The sequence below is a fragment of the Uloborus diversus genome, chromosome 2, assembly GCF_026930045.1.
Source record: "Uloborus diversus isolate 005 chromosome 2, Udiv.v.3.1, whole genome shotgun sequence".
Taxonomy (NCBI): domain Eukaryota; kingdom Metazoa; phylum Arthropoda; class Arachnida; order Araneae; family Uloboridae; genus Uloborus; species Uloborus diversus.
In genome coordinates, this window is record NC_072732.1 from 191,367,530 (window position 1) to 191,388,721 (window position 21,192).

Consider the following 21,192-nt stretch of genomic DNA (forward strand, 5'->3'; position numbering starts at 1 on the left):
GCTTCTAAATACTGTAACAGCTGTTATTTTTGCAAGGCTTTAATTTTCACAAGTCTGGCATAATCGTGAAAACTTTTGGTGAAATAATTTTTCCACTCTCAGTTACGTCCCAATAAAACTCAAGAAATTTTCAATTCCCGAAATCACCGATATCTTTATATAGCTCATGAAAATAAATAAGTGCTTTTACAGTAACCATTAGAGAGAAATGACATTCTTTCCTTTTTCTTTTTTGGCAGAATGGGCAATATTCGTGTCCTTATTTCTGACTGGAGAATTATCGAAGAAATTTTGTTTTTGTCTTGGAGGATACGTGTAACATGAGAGAATGCCAGGCCGCCGTCAACGAAGGCACTTCCAGCAGATAGGCGATTTTACGAGGGGTATGGTGATCGAACTGAGAAGGGAAGGTTGGTCCGTACGTCAAATCGCAGCTGATACCCACATGGATGCGAGCATGGTGCATCGGCTGTGCCGAAGATGGTTGGAACAACGAGATGTGGCAAGATTGGGGGGTGCAGGGGCAGTCAGAATGATGTCAGAACGTGTGGATCGACGCATCCACCGACAAGCTGTAGCAGACCCATAAGTCACTTGTTCCTCAATTCTGCAGCATCCGCAAGATACCCCGAATGTTCCTGTGTCAACCAGAACCATTTCCCGTCGTTTGGTCGCGCATGGTCTGCAATCAGGGAGTCCGCTAAGAAGACTGCCATTGACCCCACAACATAGACAGCAACGTTTAGTATAGTGCCAGACTAGAGCGACGTGAATGACAGAACGGCGAAATGTCGTGTTCTCAGATGAATCCCGCTTGTGTTTATCTAGTGATAGTCGCCGCATACGTGTGTGGCGTTGATGTGGAGACAGATCTAATCCGGCAGTAACTGTGGAATGTCCTACCGCACGACAACGTGGCATAATGGTTTAGGGCGCAATTGCGTACAATTCCATATCACCTCTAGTTGGTATTCAGGGCACTATGACGGCTCAACGATACTTGGATAATGTGCTGCGGCCGGTGGCAATCCCTTACCTTCAAGGGCTACCTAATGCAATTTTTAAGCAGGATAACACCGACCACACAGTGCTCGTACCTGCCAACATGCTCTCCAAGGCACCCAGATGCTTCCCTGACCACCATACACTCCTGACCTGTCACCAATCGAACATGTGTGAGATGTGATTGGACGCCGTTTGCAGACTCTGTCCCTACCTCGTTCAGAAGACGAACTGTGGCAAATGGTTGAAAGGGAATGGAGATCCATCCTCCTGGACACCATCCGCACCCTTATTGACTCTATGCCTAGACGTGTTTCTTCATGTATCACTGTCCTCGGTGGTCCTACATCCTACTGAGCCGATGCCGTTCTCGCAATGCATTCTGTCTATCATTTTGAAATTAAGATCATTTATTATTCCTTGCTGTCTCTATCTTTTTTCCAAATTTCATCACTTTCTGATCATTTTTTCCTGGTGTTGCATTTTCAATGTCGAGCAGTTTATATCAAAACATTCGGATATATATCAAAGTATTGGATATTTTCGAAAATATGATGATCTTTTCGAACCCTGATTAGGAACCTCCACTCATTTGTTGCCCCAGGGCCTCCACACTTCCAAATCCGGCCCTGTCTATAACAGTTGAGATCAAAAGAGCCCGGTTCCATGACCGCATACCAGTGGTTGGAGGGGGGGGGGTCTTTCGCTCCTTTAATAGGTGACAATTCTCTCTTTTAAAAAATAGGATGTAAAAAGTTATTGGCATCCAGATTTTGTTTATAGTTGCCAAAATTTTCTGCTCAGGCATAATTTAAAAATAGTTCAAGTATATTAAGCAATTTCTGCCTAATATATAAACCTTTTCTGCATGACATATAAAGCTACCAATAAAGAAAGACTCGACGTAAAAACTACGATCATAAATTTTTTTATAAAAAGTTTAACATCAAAAAGGTTTACTGGATGTCAAATCATGGTCATCAAACTTAAATTTTTAGTCTTATTTTAACTGTTAATTTTGAACCCTGAGGCCAGCAAACAAAACACTTGACTTAAAATGCAAAAATATTGAATTTTTTTTTTTTTAATAAAAGACGTATTGGTTTCTCCAAAAAATCTAATTTTTAACAACATAAGCACATTGAATGATAATTTTTTCATAGATATTTCTTAAAAAATAAAAGCATATCAAAAGAGGTTATAAATTGCACAACTGTAGAAAAACTTGAAACTGCCAAACAGATACAGTAGAGTACCACAAATCTGCTCATTAAAACTATTTTATTCATCTAATCATTTTAGTGTTAGGAGTTTTCAAAGAAAGGTTTTTGTAGAAACTATGTTGCATTACTGAACAAAACCTAATGATTATTTATAATTTAAAAAAAGAACAGGTTACAAACTGATTTACTAAAAAATTATGAAATAGTTTCTTAGATTTTATCATATTGCTTTCATCACACACATTTCAGTATTTTTTGCCATGTATAATTGTAATAAAGAAGCAAAAAAATGCAATTATGTGTTTCATTCATTTTGCTTGCCTTAAGATTTTGATTTGATGTATTGAAAAATTTATCGTTATTTTATGACCTTAAAATTCACCAAATCCTAAAATCAGTACAATCTCTGGTCCTGGTCCCAAACCAGGTAGCAGAATTCTTTTCAGCAGTCTGCCAATGCAGAATACAAACCCAAAAATTAGGGCTCGACCGATGGCATTTTTTGGCCGATGGGCCGATGCCGATTGTTGGCCGATTGTTCAAAGATGGCCGATGGCCGATGCTGTTGGCCGATGGCAAAAAAAAAAAAAAAAAAATCAAACAGAAATAAATTGATAAGTTTGTCAGGGATTTAAAGGATTATTGATTCATTTCACTTCCTTTCTACGAATAAGGAATTGTAATCACAAAAAAAAAAAAAAAAATCTCGATTTCGACCTAAATTTCTATTTTACGATCACCCAAATTATACTTCACAAGTTTTTTCTGCACATCTGTACATGCATATGTTTCTAAGAACATAAGGTGACCGAAATATCCATTTTGAACGCCTCCTCAGTTAATTATCGCAAATTCTCTTGTGATGTTTTCATGTGCGTAAACTTGCGCCACTCAAAAAGTTATGAAATAGTAAGTTGAAAACTCATACGTACGTAGTATGATCTAAAGGTTCGAGGACAAGTTGTATAAAACCTTACCCTTAATAGTTCACATTAACGAAGCACATCTATCTACAAAATAATCACCTCGAACGGCTTTTGCCAACGTTCGTATGGCTTTTAGAAGTACTCTTGGAAGACAGTTTTCGCAACCCTTTGCAAGGTCTCTTGCGCTGCTGGTTTGACTTCATCGTGGGGAAGAAGGCGACTTTCATGTTGAGGATGCACGGTTCGATTGGTCAATACTCTGATATGACAAACAAATAACATAACGTTTCGTTGGACTTTGCTCTGTGTGACTTTTACCTGTTCCCAGCAAAAAAACATTTGCATGGACGCAGCTTTCTTCCGTCAGGAGAAGATAAAGCTGCATCATAGAAGGTAGCGAAAAATGACTTCCAGGAGCGTTTCCAAAAGTTATATGAACACTGGCAGAAGTACATAGTCCCTCAAGGTGACCTTTTGAAAGTGGATGTGCTTTGGTAATGTGAACTATTCTGGGTAAGGTTTTATACAGCTTGTCCCTGAATTTTTGGATCGTACTACGTACAATCTGTTTAGGGTGTAGTTATGCTTCTCCTTTTTTTGACTGCTGCATGATGAAAGAGAAAGAACAACAGCCAAAAAAAAAAAAAAAAGAAAGAAAGAAAAGAAAGGAAGAAAAACAAAGAGACTAATATTGAACAATTTGATTGTTCAATCTTTTATGAAGCTTTACAAACAAGTTCAAATTAAATTTTTCAATTTAACAATTTTCTGAAATTTAAAAAAATGCATTATAGAAAATCCTTGAAACTTTTCTATAAAAAACGAAAATAACTTATTCATTGATTTTATATGGATACATAAAAATAGTTACTCAATTGATCGCTATTAATGATGCAAAAAAGATGGCGCATTACGAAATATAGGTGTAACAAGTATGAGAAATACGGAAAATGACATTTCTTGACCAAAATAAATAATCGCTAAATATTAAGAAATGCTTGAAACGACGAGGTAGGTTTAGGGGGGTCACCCTCAGATTTTGGAGTAACTCACGCTTCGGCAATTTTTTAGTACAGAACCGCTACCACCAACGATTCGTAAGAGTTTCTGAATCTACTTCAGCACTTCCGAAGAAAAAATTCCAAAGTCCCTTTGATTTCCGAATTATTTCACCATTCAAAACGTCTTTAATCACTTTCTTACATTAATGCTCTAAATTCTTTCTAAACAATAGATAAAGTTTGAAAAAAAAAAGTCTCTAATTTTATGAATGGTGTTAGTCTTAAACAACTCAGAAGTACAACTAGAGTTTAATTTTAGAAATTGAGGGAGTGGGAGGAGGGGCACGCAAGTGTTCTCGGAAATTCAAAAAATAGTCGTAAAAAATAAGAGTTCAAAATAATCATAAACATTGAGCAGAAAAACCATTCCAAAACTTGCACCCGAGTTTGTTTCAACGTGCAGTGGCGGATTTAAAATATAGCAAATGTTGCAATTGCGCGAGAGGCCCCATAACCATAGGGGCATCGACAAAAATGCTTACGATAAATGTTTTACAACTTCTGTGATAGAGAAATAGGGCCCCAAAATGTATTTCGAAGGGCCCCAACCTTGTAACTCCGCCGAAGCGATACAAAAAAGACTATTACTGTGATTCATATTACAAATATCGAAAAATTAAAAATTACCGTCTGTTCAACGGGAATCTTTTATAATGACACAAAAAACGGTTTCGCCATTTCATATTTGTTTCCATGATCTCCTATTCGGCAATATATCACCAAATGATCGTCAGTCTGAGACGCTATATTAGTTTTGCATTGAAATAAGTAATTAATAGCCACAAAAAAAGAGTAAACAGCCTTTTCAGAACACCCGATCGAGAACAAAAAGTTAAGTGCACAACTAGAACGTACGCATACCCAGGGCCGGATTAACGTCTATTTATGCCCTAGGCCAAGCTTAAAGATTACGCCCTCCCACCCCTTTCACATATCCAAACTGTATAGAGAACTCCCCCCCCCCCATCTTTCTCAGAGGCGTAGCAGCGTCCGGGGGATAAGTAAAAATTTGACACCCCTTCCGTTTAAGAATTGAGGGATGGGTTTTATTTTTACTTTCTTTTACAAAAAAAGAAGTATTGTATTCACGAAAAAAATTTCACTCAAAAATCGACCTTAATTTGCATTTTGCTCATCCCCGAATGAATGTTGAGTTTTCTTTTCGACTCGACCACACGTGGATAAGTGCCTAAGAACGTATAGACACCCGAAATATCCATTTTGACGATTCCCGAGTTAGTTACAACAAGGCATTCTAGTTACAACGAGTTTTCTCGTGACGTCCGTATGTACCTAAAAGTATGTATGTGCGGATGTGCGTATGTATGTCGCATAACTCAAGAACGATATGTCCTAGAAAGTTGAAATTTGGTACGTAGACTCCTAGTGGGGTCTAATTGTGCACCTCCCCTTTTGGTTGCATTCGGGTGTTTTTAAGGGGGTCTTTTGCCCCTTTTTGGGGTGGGGAAATCATTTTTAATTTCGATGTAAACTCAAGTGGTGTTACAATTTGGCGGACACTTAGCGATATATCGTCAGTCTTTTGGTCGCCAAGTTTTGTCGCGAACTTGGCAACAAATTTGGCGATTATTTTTTTTCAAAACCTGGTTTCAATTTGGTCTCTGTTGGTGATATTTAGAGAGTAAACTATTAAATCACATTAAAATTACCAATAATGGGAAAATTACATTCAATTGCAGTAAAAGGAAGTCATGTAAGGCACACATCAGCTCATTTCATTTTCCCATAGTGATGTTCAGAAGAGCGGGGATTTGCGAGTGCTCCCCGGAAATTTTTAAAATTGACACTTCAGAAATGCAATTTAAGGTCATTTAATTCGATTTAGCTAAAAGTAACGGTCATCTTTGATGATGTTACAGGAAGAGATGAGTTAGGGAACTCTCCCCTCTCTTTTCGAAATTAAAGTCATGAAACGAAATTTTTGAAAAACTTGAATGATGCTGGGAAAGAACGAAGAAATTGAGGTCCTAAAACAGAATTTTAGATGATATTTTTTTGATGATTGGGCGATCGGTGACTTTAGCAAGAAACTTAATTGAAATTAAAGACCGAAACATTCGAAGACATCTTGTATGATGTTAGGGAAATGGATGGGGTTAAGACAAGCTCCCTCAGAAAGTTTTCGAAATTGAAAACCTAAATACTTTATTGTAAGTCATTCTTAATAACAAAAGGAGAAGAGTAGGAATTCGGTAACTTTCTTCCGTAAATTTTTCAAATTTCAAGTCCTAAAAACACACAACTTTACACAATTTTAATTATGTTGGAGAAAGGCTGATGTCTGCGGCTCACAGATTATTAATATTATTATTATTTTTTTTTTTTTACATTCAGGTCCTAATCTTAGGCGATTTTAAATGAGTTGGGGAAGGGGGGGGGGGGATATTGAAGTCAATGTCACTTTCCTGGAAATTTTTCGGTCTTGAGCCTTAGAAACAAAATTTTAGACGATCTATTATGATATAAAGGCTTTCCTCTGAACAGTTTTTGAATTAAAAATTCTAAATATGCATTCGTAGGACTTCTAAAAGATTTGATAGTGCAGTGTGAAGAGATAGGGTTTGAGGACTTTCTTTCGGAAAATTTCCAAAATTTTAGACTAAATTCAAAATGGAAATGGGAGGGGGTGGGGGGGGGGGGCGCTCCTGCACAGATGTTTCGAAGTTGAGGTCCCATAAAAAAATTATTGGCAGTCTTCGATGATGTTCAGAAAATAAGAGACACTTGTAGTCACTCGGAAACCTTTTGAAATTGACGTTTCATAAAAAGCAAGCTCAGATAAACTTTGAAGATGTTAGTAGAACTGGGTTAGGGGAATCTGGATTTTTTTCTGAAATTAAATTTATAAAATTCGCAATTTTAGGTTACCTTTGATGATGTAACATGATGGGATTAGGTTCAGAAAACGCCTCCCTCCACACATTGCTACGTCCCGAAACTTTCATTCATTTCTTAAAATATGTTGTAAAACATCTTGTCCCAGTTTTTCTTTTCCAAAAACATTGAACAGTTTTGGTTTCCCATAATGAAATTTTCAATTTTTCGCCTCAAAACTTTTGTCTGTTTGGAAAACAAATGTGTGGCCCTAAGAAAAAGCTTTTACCGGTTTCAGCTGAGATAATGTTTAGCAATGATATCTTTAAGTTTTTTTTTTTTTTCATTTTTATTTACATTTAAATATCATGACTCTTGAATTTCTTGATAATTTCATTTTTTACTTTGAAAAGATTTAGAGAACTGCTGGTGTCTCTCTCTCTCTATTTATAAATATATTTAAGTTTTCTTTCACATTTCGGGGTATCCCATGTATTTTTATCTACTTTGTTGTGATCTTCAAGATGATATTTTGAAAAATAATATGTTGCAAATAAAACCTAATAGCAAAGGTAATTATAAAGTAAAAGATAGAAAATTGTGCCTAAGAAATTATTTATTAGGAACTTATATGCAATGCTTGTGTGCGTAGACAATTAAAGCAGACTATGGTAAATATTTTGTGTACAAAATAGGGGATATTATTGGCAAAGGCCACAGGAGATCACTGTGAACACTCCAAAATTTTCTTATTCGCCAAACAATGTCTGAAGGTTCGGAAAATTTAGAGACAACATTACAATATTCTTAAAAAGGATGTCTATTGTCTCTTTTCGTTAGATTTTGCTACACGTGTAATTGTGCTTTACTCGTGTTTTGTCATTTCGTAAAATTTGAAGCTTCATTCGGTAAATTAATTTCACCCCTTCAAAAATTTAAACTTCGGGTGCCGCTAATTATTGACTGTCAAAACTAAACATGAAATAATAAATTATTAATTGCATAATATATACCTAACTGACATGATTTAAAGACATCAAGAGAAAAATTGTTTCATGAACAAGTTCTATACACTGAACATTTTCTATATCATTGCTTTTACGAATTTCCCTGCATGTGCCTTACCTCTAATACTTTTTTTTTTTACTTTGGCAGAGCTGTATTTTCAACAAATCATTGTTCATATTAAAGATATTGAAAATTTAGAAGTGGCGCCGGGTTTTGAAAACCAGTGGGGGTGCTCAAACACCGGGCACAAAAAAGGGGGGGGGGGGAGCAAGCAAGGCCAAATTTTCAGTGTGTAACTTTCAAGAAAATGTGCTTCAGTTTTTTAAACAGAAACACTTAGCGGAAAATATCAACTTTTACTTCGGTGTTTTACCATAAAATAATTCCGCGAGAAAAAAAAAATAAAAAAAAGCAGAGAAAATATTAGAGAAAGTCAAAACACAAATGTGTAAGAACAAAAACACAGCAGTATAATTTGTTCTTTTTGTTAAGCTTAACTAAATTTTTAAAAATTTGGCTCTTTTTTTGTGGTTTCATATTTCTGCTTGATGCCGGTGGGGGTGGAATCTTGGAGTCTGCGCTTCTGGAACATTATCTATTTTGACGAGAAACGGTACCTTGATTCAAGCATTACGCCCCCTCTTCTATAATTGTTTTTTTTTTTTTCTGCTCAGGTTGACAGGTTGCAATCTGTTCTAGCTGGATTTTTATTCTCCAAATACTAGCACGCCGCTTTCATCCCCTCCCCCAAAGGAGTTGTTCTTTTTTTTTTCCTCCGTGGTATGCGCCCTTTTTGGCTTGCGCCCCTAGGCCAGGGCCTAGGTTGGCCTATTGGGTAATCCGGGCTTGCGCATACCTGTATAACGATACTGTCTATAACAATGAACCTGTCTATAACGATATTTCAATTGATCGCAGAAAAATTTTAGCATGAATAATCAAACTGTCAATAACGATAACCTATCTATAACAATATTTTTTTTAGGTCCCAACAGTATCATAGTAGACAGGTTTTACTGTACATACGTACATCCAGCTGCAAGAAACAACGCAATAACTAACATGTTTGGTACCTGAATGCAGTATTAAAAACTCTTTCAAGGGTGACTAAAATAGAAATTCATACTGAAATTTAAGTAAACAATTTTATATGAAAACAATAACTCCTTTTACTTTGTATTAAAAAGTAAAACAACAAAGGTCCTTTTTTTTTCAGAAACATCGGCCAATTCCATCGGCTTTTCGATGATTTTTAAGGCCGATGGGCCGATGTTTCCTGCAAGTTAGCATCGGCCGCCGATGCCGATGCCGATGGCTAAATTGTTGAACCATCGGCGCCGATGCATCGGCCAGGCCGATGCATCGGTCGAGTCCTACCAAAAATAGTCTGCAAGATGAACATTAGATCAATTGTAAATCTAAATTAGCAGCGAAGAATGCTCAAAAATAAGAAGCTAAAGTTAAAGATTACAATAGCATACTACTAGTGTGTGTATGTGGATAAAATTACAAGAACATACCACCAATAAGATTTTTTCCCAAAAAATAAAAATTTCCACTAGCTAAAAAAATTTGAAGTTTTTCATCTTAGATAAGAAATAGTTTGTAGACTTTCAAGAATCTGCGACCCAAGTCAAGCAGCATCACTGTGCTGCTAAGCTGTGCATATTTTTGACTCCACTGTTAAATGCACACATTTTTGTTTCCATCTAATTTTCTATACACTTATAGAATTTACTAAAGTATGACAGCACAATTTGGAAAAATAATGAAAATATAAAATTAGATATATTTGAAGTGTTTAATTGGCATAAAATGCAAATATTTCAGTAAAAGAAAAGAAAGATTGCATATCATCACCTCAGAGCAACAGCAACTTAGTGTTATTCCTGGGATTAGATGTCTTAGTGTTGCTCTGAGGTGACAATAGTAAGTATATACTATCAATGTATACAAAATCGTTCTTTAAAAAAGCATAAATGAAAGAGAATATTTCTGAAGGCATACATAAATATTTGTTAAAATAATTTTACTGCAACATACTTAACAGTCCAACACCATTCTACTAACTAGTGATGCATAACCGAATGATTGGATATTGAGTTAATCTGATAATATCGAACGATGAGCAATCGAATGGATCTCTCAAGTTAACTTCATAATCAAATGAGCACTTCAAGTGATTTTGGAATCAAATAACTACTATTCATAAAAACAACTTCTTACAAATGATAATTTTCAATAAGTAATTTATAATACTTTCTAAAGGCAAGCATAAATTTTTGTTAAAGAATTTTACTGCCACATACCTAATCTATTCTAATATTAAGCTAAAGAGTTTGTTTGAACGCGCTAATCTTAGGAACAACTGTTTCAAATTGACAAATTCTTTTTGTGTTGAATAGTCCATTTATTGAGGAAGGCTGTATAACATCAGGCTTTGATAATAGGAGTGGAGCAGCAATAAAAAATGTAATGAAAACTGGAAAATTTATATCATATTATAAAATGCTTGGAACGCTGAATAGACATATCCACGGTGGCTCGACATGAAAGCGCGTGCTTTACGATTCAGTGGGCGTACGTTCAAGTTAGCCATTGTTAGTAGGTTGAGACAAATCTCAAGGTTCCTGAAAATAGAGTTAAATCTTACCTGATTTTTAAAGAAATCCTAAACGATGCGAAAAATGATTTGTAAAAACAAAATACATATCATTGTTTTTATTTTCTTATTAATTTATTAATTATTAATATAAAGCTGAAGAGTTTTTGTTTGAACGCGCTAATCTTGGAGACTAGTGGTTCGAATTGAAAAATTATTTTTGTGTAGAATAGTCCATTTATATTGAAGAAGGCTATAGGCTATATACAGGGTTCGTACAAAACAAAAGGTTAAAGGACTTGTGAAGACCAAAAATAAGGACCCCTCAATAGAGTTACAGTAGTTTCGAAAATCAGAGGTAATTGGGGCTTGTACCACCTCGGATTACTGAGAACTCAGATTATAATAAAATATCTTAAATATGAACCAAATGTATTTTTACAATACATACTCCTAGAAACGAGTTTTGTATTTCTAAACCATTTTTATATAGTAATTTTTGCAAATTCTTTAGTTTATGGTTTATGTGTCTGAATTTTTAAAGCTTTTCAGTTATGCTTCAAAAACTACTTAAAGTTGCTGCGTTTGTTGTAATAATACATTTTTAAAAATACTAATCTATTGATTTTAATGCGCATTACATTAAAACTTTGAATTTGTAATATTTTATGTTGCTTTCCTAAACTGCATCTCATATAATACCATGTCCCACAGCAAAACATTTATCATTATAGATGAAAAATTTAAATTGTGTAAATTAAAAAATTGATTTACTTCAAGAAAAGTGAAATGGAAAACTTTTTTACCTCGAATATAAGAGTGATTTTCTATTTCTAATTATGTCACTCAAAATCAGTCATTTTCTCTGGATAGTTCAACTTGAAATTAACCTATCAGTATTTTTGCGCTTCCTTTTTAGAACTAAAATGAGTTCTGTATGAAGATAGGATCCCTTTTCATTTCTTTGTTGCATTGTAATAAAATAAATTGTTTTCAGTATGTCAACTTGATGAATACGTACCTGTGTAGCTGCTTCTGTAGGTTAAGAAAGCACTGCCATGTGTTTTAGTGTAAGGACGTTCTGTTCCAGGGGGCCTCCGGGAGGGCCGGTGGTAGTGGGAAAGGTACGTTCTGGCTTGAAGCGTTAATTAATGATTTTAGCCAGAATTTGAAATTAAGTGGGCGCTTGGTATTTAACAAAGATATATGTTGTATATACTCATTTTGTTCCGAATTTTAATCTCTACAAGTTTTTTATGCATATGTATGGCCATTGGAAGCGTTGTTTTTGAGGCATTTTTAAATTAATGAAAAAACAGGTGTTTTTTGTCACTAATTTGGACGTCACGGCTAAAGCTCACTTAGTAGAAGTGGGAAAAAGTATGGTCATTCCAGACCCATACGGCATAGATTAAAGCAATTTCCAGCTTTCCACCAATTACTTCCGTATTCGACCTTTTTTCACTCCCCAACCACTGGCCTAAAAGTGCATTATCTGCAATTTTTTTCTTTAAAAAAAACGTCAGCTGTTGTACTTCAGTTTTATTGCACAAGCTGTTTATTTGGTTTCCGATAAAAATAAAGTACAAAAACAATGTTGAAGTCCAACATTTCCCTATTGTTAGTATGCAGTCCGAAATGAGTTTCTTCAAATATTTCAAAAACTTATTTCTGCAGATAGTATGCTTTGCCTTCCCATGGTGATATGATCCTTTGAGTATGTCACAAATTTCAAGTGACATTGACTCTAAGACATCATTCTTTCTGTGAACTATTACAATCTTTGACACCCTTGATGTGCAATGCTGTCAAGGGTAAAACGTTCAAGAGTAAAAAGCACTTACCATTAGGACAAACGTATTTTGATCTTTCCTTATTTATCTCATTTTCAGACAGCTGTGTTTCAGTAACTTCATCCCGAATTTCTTTCTCCCATAATGCCGAGGAAGCGTAGTAAGGTGGAAATTCTCTCATAACAGCTAATTCTTCATTGTTTCCTGTACAAAGAGGTAATATATTAATAAGAGCAAAAATATCAGCAAGACCGAAAACTTATCCCAAATAATGCTTTTATGAAAATGAATTCTTTGAATTCATTATGATAAAATATTTGATAACTTTGTGCTTGCATGAGAAAAGAGCCAGAAAGATATTTCTTTTCCGCTAGAAATTAACAACAATAAATGTATACATATAGTAAAATTTTCGAAAAAAAAAAAAAAAAAAACAGCTGAACAAAGATACAAACAAAATAAAATTTAGCACATTTGTGTATATGCTTGCTGAATTTCTTTAGATATATTTATTTTGCACCTGAAATACTTGCTGTAAAGGTTCTTATAAAGGTAATTACAGTAAATTCCCGATTATCTGCAGAATAGGGTGGCATGGTAACTGTGGATAAGCGAAAACCACGGATAATCCGAATAATAGGTAAAAACAATACTACTATATACAGAAGCCAAAAATATCAATAACACTCTTACACACTTTTAAATTATAGCTAAAAACATTGCTACCTTGCTTCTACTAACATTGAATGAAAAAAATATACATATACAAAAGCTAAATACAAACAATAACACAATCATAAGTTTAAAAAAACATTTAATGAATTTAAAAAAATAAATATAATGAAATAAATTGTGAAAAGACCCGCGGATAATCCGACTGCCGATAATTTGGAGTTTACTGCATTTTATTTTGCATTTAATTTGAAACTAAAGCACAAAGCAGCAAATTATATTTTTCTTACCTTGAAAGTAATTTTCATTTTCTGCCTTTTTAGAAGTCCAATCCAAGCGTGGATCTTTTACTGTAAGTCCAACAACCATACTCAAAGGAAGCAAATAAGAAAAATTCACATTTGCCAAGTTTTCTAGAAGCTTGGTTTTCATGATGTGGACATTTCTGGTCTCTTCGCTTTCATAGAACTTCTGCCACCAAAGCTTTCCATCTACTGGTGGACGAATAGTTTCGCCACTTTTGGATGACTGGCCTTCACTCGATGCTGAGATGGTGGCTTCACCTGCAGGAACTGAAAAGCTTTGGCCATCCAACATGGAGACATCAGCAGATTTCAACACCTTAGTGATTGCAGACAATGCAAGGGGCCCAATCAGACGATGACGGACTAAAGTATCTTTCAGCAATGTCATGGTGACATCCTCACCAGTAAAAACTCTTTCCTTTTTGAAGTAGAGTTTTGTTTTTGTGTGATTAACCCTGGAAGCAAAATTATGTTCAGGCCTTTTATTTTCCAATTTACTTTCAGGTTCTTTCTCGATCGAGCTGTCTTCCAGCTTGCTGCAACTTTCCTTCAGATGAAATATTTCAGTGAGGACTTCAACTACTTCAGAATGCGTGGATGGATGACACCAGATCCATAATTGACGAACTGTGCTGCTTGGGGAGGGGCACTGGTATTTTGAATTGTTTGTCACTTCAATGTTTGAATACGGTTTCCACAGAAAGGAAACAAAGCCAATGGCTTGGAAGGGATATGAGAAAGGGTGATATAAGAAACAATGCCCCTCTTTACTTCCATCAATATATAATTCTGATGAGAAGTTAGTACCTACGTAAAAAATATACATATCACATAAAGTCACACATACATATATGTACATTAGAATCTCATTTATTCCAATCTCAAGATTATCCGAATCAAATTAATAGCTCATTATGAGCTATTAATTTGATTCGTATAATTTTTTATGACATAAAAAAATATGTTTGCATAGATAGTGGTCGATCACAATAGCAAGAGCATAAATATAAATACAGTAGAACCTCCATATATCAAACTTCCACATATCAAAATTTTCTATATATCGAAATTTCAGCAAATTTCTATGTTCATTACATAGCAAAATAGTTCCTATATATCGAAATTTTTTTCGAGACATTCGTAGATTCCACTTCAGACTTTGTCTCATGAAAAATGAAAATTAAAGGAGAAAATTATGTTCACTAAAGGTTGCTACGAAACTCATAAGGAATCTGGGGTTGAGGGCTGTGTAGATAGGTCGTTGCTCCGTTCTGGAGTTCTTAAATTCCCTCAAGTTTATTTCAAATCTAAGTTGTAACCAGTAACACTGTAAAATCAGTTTCAAGTTATCCCTTTTGTCTGTTGATTATCATTCCTAGTTTTTTAGCTTCAGTAAAAATCATTCAAGTGAAGTAGATTGATTTTTTACTTTTCTCTCGATTACACTGTTAAAACGAAATCCCCCTAATGTTGCGAATCAAGTTACTTGCAGAAGAATGAAGATGTATGACGGCGCAAAAATGTAATTTCTGTTAATTTTTTATTTTTCAACTTTCATTTAATCCGTTGCTCGTATAAATTAGAAATTGGGTTTTATACACGAAAATTAGCTTTAATTTTAGTGATTTAGGAGATTTGTATGATAAAATAAGATTGTTTCTATATATCGAATCTTTTTCCGGAAATTTGCTCCTTCGATATATGGAGGTCCGACTGTACTTCAAACATTCTCTTTTTATTTTGTTCAATTAGAGAAAAAGCATTGCATGTTTAAATCACCGCCGCATGTGTTTGAACCAGAAGACAGTGGACCAATTCTGTGTTAAGAAATCATGTGAAAAATTATTTATATATTTTTTAATATCTTGTTAAAACATCTATGTAATTTTCATACAAAATATTGGATTTTATTCTAATAATGGGTAAGTCTGCTTACTTCAGAATTTGTTTATTAGCTAATTAATAAGTTTTTTTGAAAATTCCAGGTTACTCGCTTCATTCAAAATTAAGTTTACATAGCAATATTTTCAAAATAATTAAAATTGTTTAAAGTAGCAATGCGGAAGAACTGAAACTTTTCACCTTAGAGATTAAAAAAAAAAAGTCTTGGATTTGTTTTCCTTCCCAAATTTTAAGTTTTTTTAAACACTTTGTTCAAAATTGTTTTAATTAGTTTACTAATTGTTGAAAACAAAGTGCTTTCAACTTATTTTAGCGTTTTTTGATGTCATGTGTCATGCGTAATATTAGACTTTTGCTGTAGTCGTGCAGCAATCTTTTAGCATCTGCTTTTGGTCTTTTGATTCATAATACTTATTTTTATTTTCTTATTAGTATGTAACACAAAATATATTGAGCAAAATACAAAGCTATTTTTCAGTATAAATATATGATTAACTTGTTGCATCGCTTGTCATACCAGAAAATGCATAATAAAAAATTAACATCCGCCGATTATAGGCCAATGCCAACCATCTTTTTTTTTCTTTCGCTTATTAAAGAATGCTTCCATTAAAATTTTTCTTTTCTAGAAAATAATTAATTTTTAAAAATTCATAATTTGTTGCACATTTTATGTTACTTTCAATAGTTTACATAGAGATAAACATCCAATTCTGTTTTTGGAAGTTTACGTCTACTTCTATCATGCAAATGACCAAATATGGCGACTAAGTAAAAACTTAAGATAATATGTAGATTTTTGAATTTGTAGCATAAAAGTAGATAAATAATTAATAATCCTTAAAAAACTACAGTTAAGACGAAATAGTCAGTTTTTAGCACATAAGGGTCTAATTAGAATTTAAAAAAGATGTTCTGAAGATAAATTTTTGCATTTTTCAAGAAAATAATTATTAATTATTCCAAAAAAAAAGGCACACTTTGCGTTGTTTTCAATACTTTGCATAGCAATAAACATCCACTGCCGTTTTCGGGAACTTAGGCACTTAAAAAGTCTTGTGTACTTCCATCTTGAGAATGACCAAATATGGCGGCTGCGCCCCCCCCCCCCCTCCCCCCCAAAAAAAGAAGTAATTTTTTGAATTTATAGCATGAAAACAATTTGAAAATAATAAATCTTCATGGAACTACAATTCAGTTGAAAAGTTTTTGGAACAAATTGCATCCAATGCAATGAAGATAAGATTAAGTTTTAAGAACAAAATTTTTCATTTCTCAAGAAAATTATTTAAAATAATAATAATAAAACAATTTTCAGCACATTTTGTGTTACTTTCATTAATTTGCAATTAAAGAAAACATCCAATTATGCTTTGCTTTTGAAAAGTTAGGCATTTAAGGACTATCAACATCTATCTTGTGAGTGACCAAAAATGGCGACTACGTTTCACAGTAGCTTAAAATACTTTCCGATTAAAAAAAAAACGATTTTCCCAGATCCCCTCACCCCCATTTTCAGGCTTGTGCTTCCGAAGCAATAAATTGTCCTCTTCCCTGTTGAGTTTGTGCATAATTCCTATTCCCCCGAGGAATTATTTTCTTGAGAACTATTGAGAGTCAAAAATGGCGGCTGCAAAAGTTTTTTTGGGTCGCCACTTTTTCAGGGTGGCGACAGGAACTGTGAAAAAAAAGTTCCCTGACTTTTCCCTGATTTAGTTCACCAAATTTCCCTGATTTACGTTACCAATGATAATGGTCTTCTTTCTTTGCTCTACTTGAAATCCATTGTATGTTTGTACAAGATGCAGTATTTTAAACGTTTTAAGTTGTGTAAAGTTGTTGAACTAAAGATATATTTTAAAAAGATGCTACTTTTTTAATAAAATGGTTAAAAAAACATATCAAGTCAATTTTTTTGGGGGGGGGGGGGGAAACCCTACAAAACAGTATATTAAATTTTTCTACATGGAAAGATTATAGAAAATTTAAAAAAAAAACTTTACTTCCAGAAACCACTTAACATAAGAATTTTAAGCAACTATTAAAATCGCTCTTAAAAACGTACTATGTGTATTTATGATAGAACTAAAAAGTAATTGAAATTATTTAGAACTAAGTTTTTAAACAGTGTAATAATTGTTGCAAGAATAACAAGTAATAGTGAAAGAATAGAAGTAATGTAGTTATTCTTATATAACTAATTGAAATATTTATGCAAAACAGATGAAACCATTTGACGTCCATTCATAGGGAACTTTTCCCTAATCAAGAACATAGGTTTTAATGAATGAATACAGCATTTTAACAATAAAAAATAAAGATATTTACTTAAGTACACAAGTTAACTCTATTTCAAATGATTTCAGTATGTAACGAAAAAAAAATCTTAGATTGCTTTTGTAACAAACAATTTTGAAATGCAAGAAGAAAAAAAAGCAATTAGTTAATTTTAAAATATTTAAAAGAAGAATACAACTTGGTTATAAAACTAAAGAATCACTTAAATCTGAAGAAAAATCCTTTATGATCTGCAGTGACAACAAATAGTATAACGGCAAAAAACAAAGTTTTTTTAATTGAAAGTTCAATTTTAGCAATTAAATTAAAAATGCGAAGAAGTAATAACTTTTAAGCTTTTATAGTATTTATTCAAAAACCAAAGATTTTTTTTCTTGAAATCGTGATTACAGTACGCTATTTACTTCGAGACAATGGAATAAAGGCAAAGGAGCTAAGGCATAATTGAAAGCTTCCGCTTTGCCTGTATGGTTGTTTATTTTACGTAGCATTGAAAGCATTCAAGGAAATTTCAACCTAGGTAAAATAAACAACTTAACAGACACAAAAGCAATCTTAGGAAGTTCATCCTGTGGATAATAAGTAAGATTCAATACTTTAAAGTTGAGAAAAAAGATGCACAAATATGCGGCAGTGTATAATCGCACCTCATTAATTTTACTTTTTTTTGAACAGATAATTGGCAGATAATGTGTAGGGAATTAAGAGTACTTAATTTTGTAAAGCAAAAAAAAATTTTTTTCTTCAAAAAATCAATTTTCCCTGATTTTTTGTTATTTTTTCAAAATTCCCTGATATTTCCCTGACTTTTCCCTGATTAATAAAGTTCCCTGACTTTTCCCTGATCTCCCTGATTTCCCTGATCAGTCGCCACCCTGTTTTTTAATTGCCAGTCTCATTTTACCTCAAAATTTTTACAATTTAGGAAAAATAGATAAAAAAGAAGATTAGATCTCATGAAAAAAAATTCCCTGGGAAAAAAAAATTTGGGGGGCAAATTTGGAAAATTTCCTGACATTTCCCTGACATTTTTAGCTGTTTCATTTTCCCTGACAATTCCAGGTTTTCCTGGAGCGTACGAACCCTGCAAAAGTGTAGTTTTGGTAAAAAAAAAAAAAGGAAGAGGCTTACAGCAAACGTAGGAAATGAAAGATGTTGAAAGAAAAATTAGGTTAAATTAGGCCTAGAAGTGACATTTGCCAAAAGAAATATCTAGGAGATTATAGGAATTTTTCGAAAAAAATACAGGAATTTTTACAGAACTATAGACATTTTCTGGACAAAATAGCACAGGAAATACAAACGAAGTCCGAAATTTAGAGTCCTCTGGACTTTTGTATGTGCAAATCTTAAGGATTTTTTCTAACTTTTGGAATGTTACATTTTTTAAATTATATTCCCTATTCAATTTTTACAATGTAAAAGGAAACTTCAGTGACACATGGGAGTGATCCACAGATAGAAATTGCTTCTAAGGTCACTCAATGTAATATTATGTATTAAATGAAGGAAAAAAAATTAATATATCCTACTAAAATCATTAAAAGGAACAGAAACTTGTGCAAGGAAGCTTTTTTTCAGCTGATGATTTTTCATGCCTAACAAGAGTTCTATCCCCTTTACGCCATACCACTCTGAAGCATCAGTGAAAAAGAAGTGCAAATTTATATTTCTCTCCCAAAACACAAAGTAATTTATGACCTTGAAGTGCAGATCTCAAGTGAAGCAGGGCTCGTCTGTGGACTCTGCTTGAAATGAATGAGATTTCAGTTTTGTGTGGTGGTTTTGAATTGTTAAAAAAGTTGATATTTTATACATTCTGGTGAACCATAGATTCTATTTCCAGTCCTTAGAAGAAGATAGACCCTCAAAAAAGTAAAGAAAAGAGATTTAAAATTGTTAAAAAGAGACAAAAAGTAGACAAGAAAAACATTCAAACCAAGCGCAGAGCTAAGTGTTCTTCTGCTATCAACAAAATACTGAAGCAAAATGAATTAAAATATTTTTTAAAGGATTATTTTAGTCTTGATTGCTCTATATTATCCGTTTTAAAAACACCTTTTGGAAAAAATAAAATGTAATGTATCTGCCAATTATTTAATAATAAGATAAATAGAAAAATTAAAAAAAAATAATAATAAATAAATAAATAAATAAACACAGCACTCTAAACAACAATACAATAAAATTATTTCCATAATTCAAAAGAATTGAAAAATTTGCAGGTTGCACAAAGATCAAAATCTGACACACTGCAATTTATTTTTTGTGAAGCTTATTTTCAATTACATTCTCTATTTTTTAAGGTTTTAAAATAATATTTTTATTCAGTTCTTTCCAAATTCAGCACACAAAAAAAAGTTACAATCAGTCACATGTTTATTGAATAATTCTAAAACTGATATTGTCTTTATTTTTTTATGTCTTACTTAAAATACTTTCCAATACGTATTTTGTTATAATTTAAAAATAAAACATAAACAATTATTTCACCCTTTCAAACTCAATAGTTTCCAGGAAAAAATATAGGTACTAGCAAAATTGATTAGTAAGATAAGAAAAGTTATTAAAATAAAAATAAAGCTTTTCTAAGCTGGGGATATGATAAAACAATTTCCATATTTTGAAACATTCAAAAAAACTGCAGGATGCAAATGGATGTTTACTTCAAACAGAGCAAGCAACTATCTAAAGAGCATGCATTTCAATGTTGCCATGTATGAATATTGTTTTTATTTCTTAATTCTTGAAATCATAAAAATGTTTTCAATACATTTTTTATTTTTAATAAAAGAATCAAGTATTTAACCCTTTCAAATTTTCATGAATAATATGTAAATTACTAATATTTTACATTGGTCAGTAAAATAAGAAAAGTTATTAAAAGAAATATTTTAAGGGGGGAAATTCCAGGTTTCCTTTTTGCAGAATTCCCAGAGTTTTCCAAGGCAGAAAAAATCCCGACTACTCTTTATTTTTAGGTTACATGAACACTTTGGTTTTGCTATACCACAGTTAAGTTATTAAGTGTAACAGAAGCGCCAAACCGTTTGAATTAGGCTCTTATAAAAAATATATAAATGTGCATGTGTGCGTGTGAACAGGGACAAAGCCAAGGGGCAACACATCCCTACTGCCTGAAGTTTGACTTTCCTTTTTTGACCAAAGAAAATGGCTAAAACTACCCCCCCCCCCCCACTTTTTTTTTTTGCTCTTTATAACTGTTTTTTTGTATTTATACATATGTACACATACACCCTTTTCAGGCATCGCTTGACATGTTTTTAAATAGTTATGAAAGTTCACGATAAATATTATGATAAATATACAACACGATAAATATTGACTTGATTTATATTATGTATATGATCAAGGGCGCCCATATAGGGGGCAAGGAGGGCTCAAGCACCCCTTTGAAATTAGGACTTCCTTGATTGAAATTCCCCTTCCTCCCTTTTAGTACATTTTTTTTTTCGCAAAAATGTAAAAACATTTCTGCTCCAGTCATTAATAAATAAGTTATTAAAAATGTCAAATTTTAATGACTCTAATCTGTCCTAAAATC

General features: G+C 33.2%; 1 protein-coding gene across 1 annotated transcript in view; it reads right to left on the reverse strand.

Moving 5' to 3' along the window:
* Nucleotides 1-21,192, reverse strand: part of LOC129216733 (ribonucleases P/MRP protein subunit POP1-like) — a 56,698-nt gene that overhangs the window by 8,207 nt on the left and 27,299 nt on the right. Inside the window, exons 5-6 of the mRNA XM_054850950.1 lie at nucleotides 13,413-14,234; nucleotides 12,502-12,654 (exon numbers count right to left, since the gene is read on the reverse strand). Of these exons, the coding sequence (XP_054706925.1) occupies nucleotides 12,502-12,654; nucleotides 13,413-14,234 (975 nt within the window). The remainder of the gene's footprint in view (nucleotides 1-12,501; nucleotides 12,655-13,412; nucleotides 14,235-21,192) is intronic.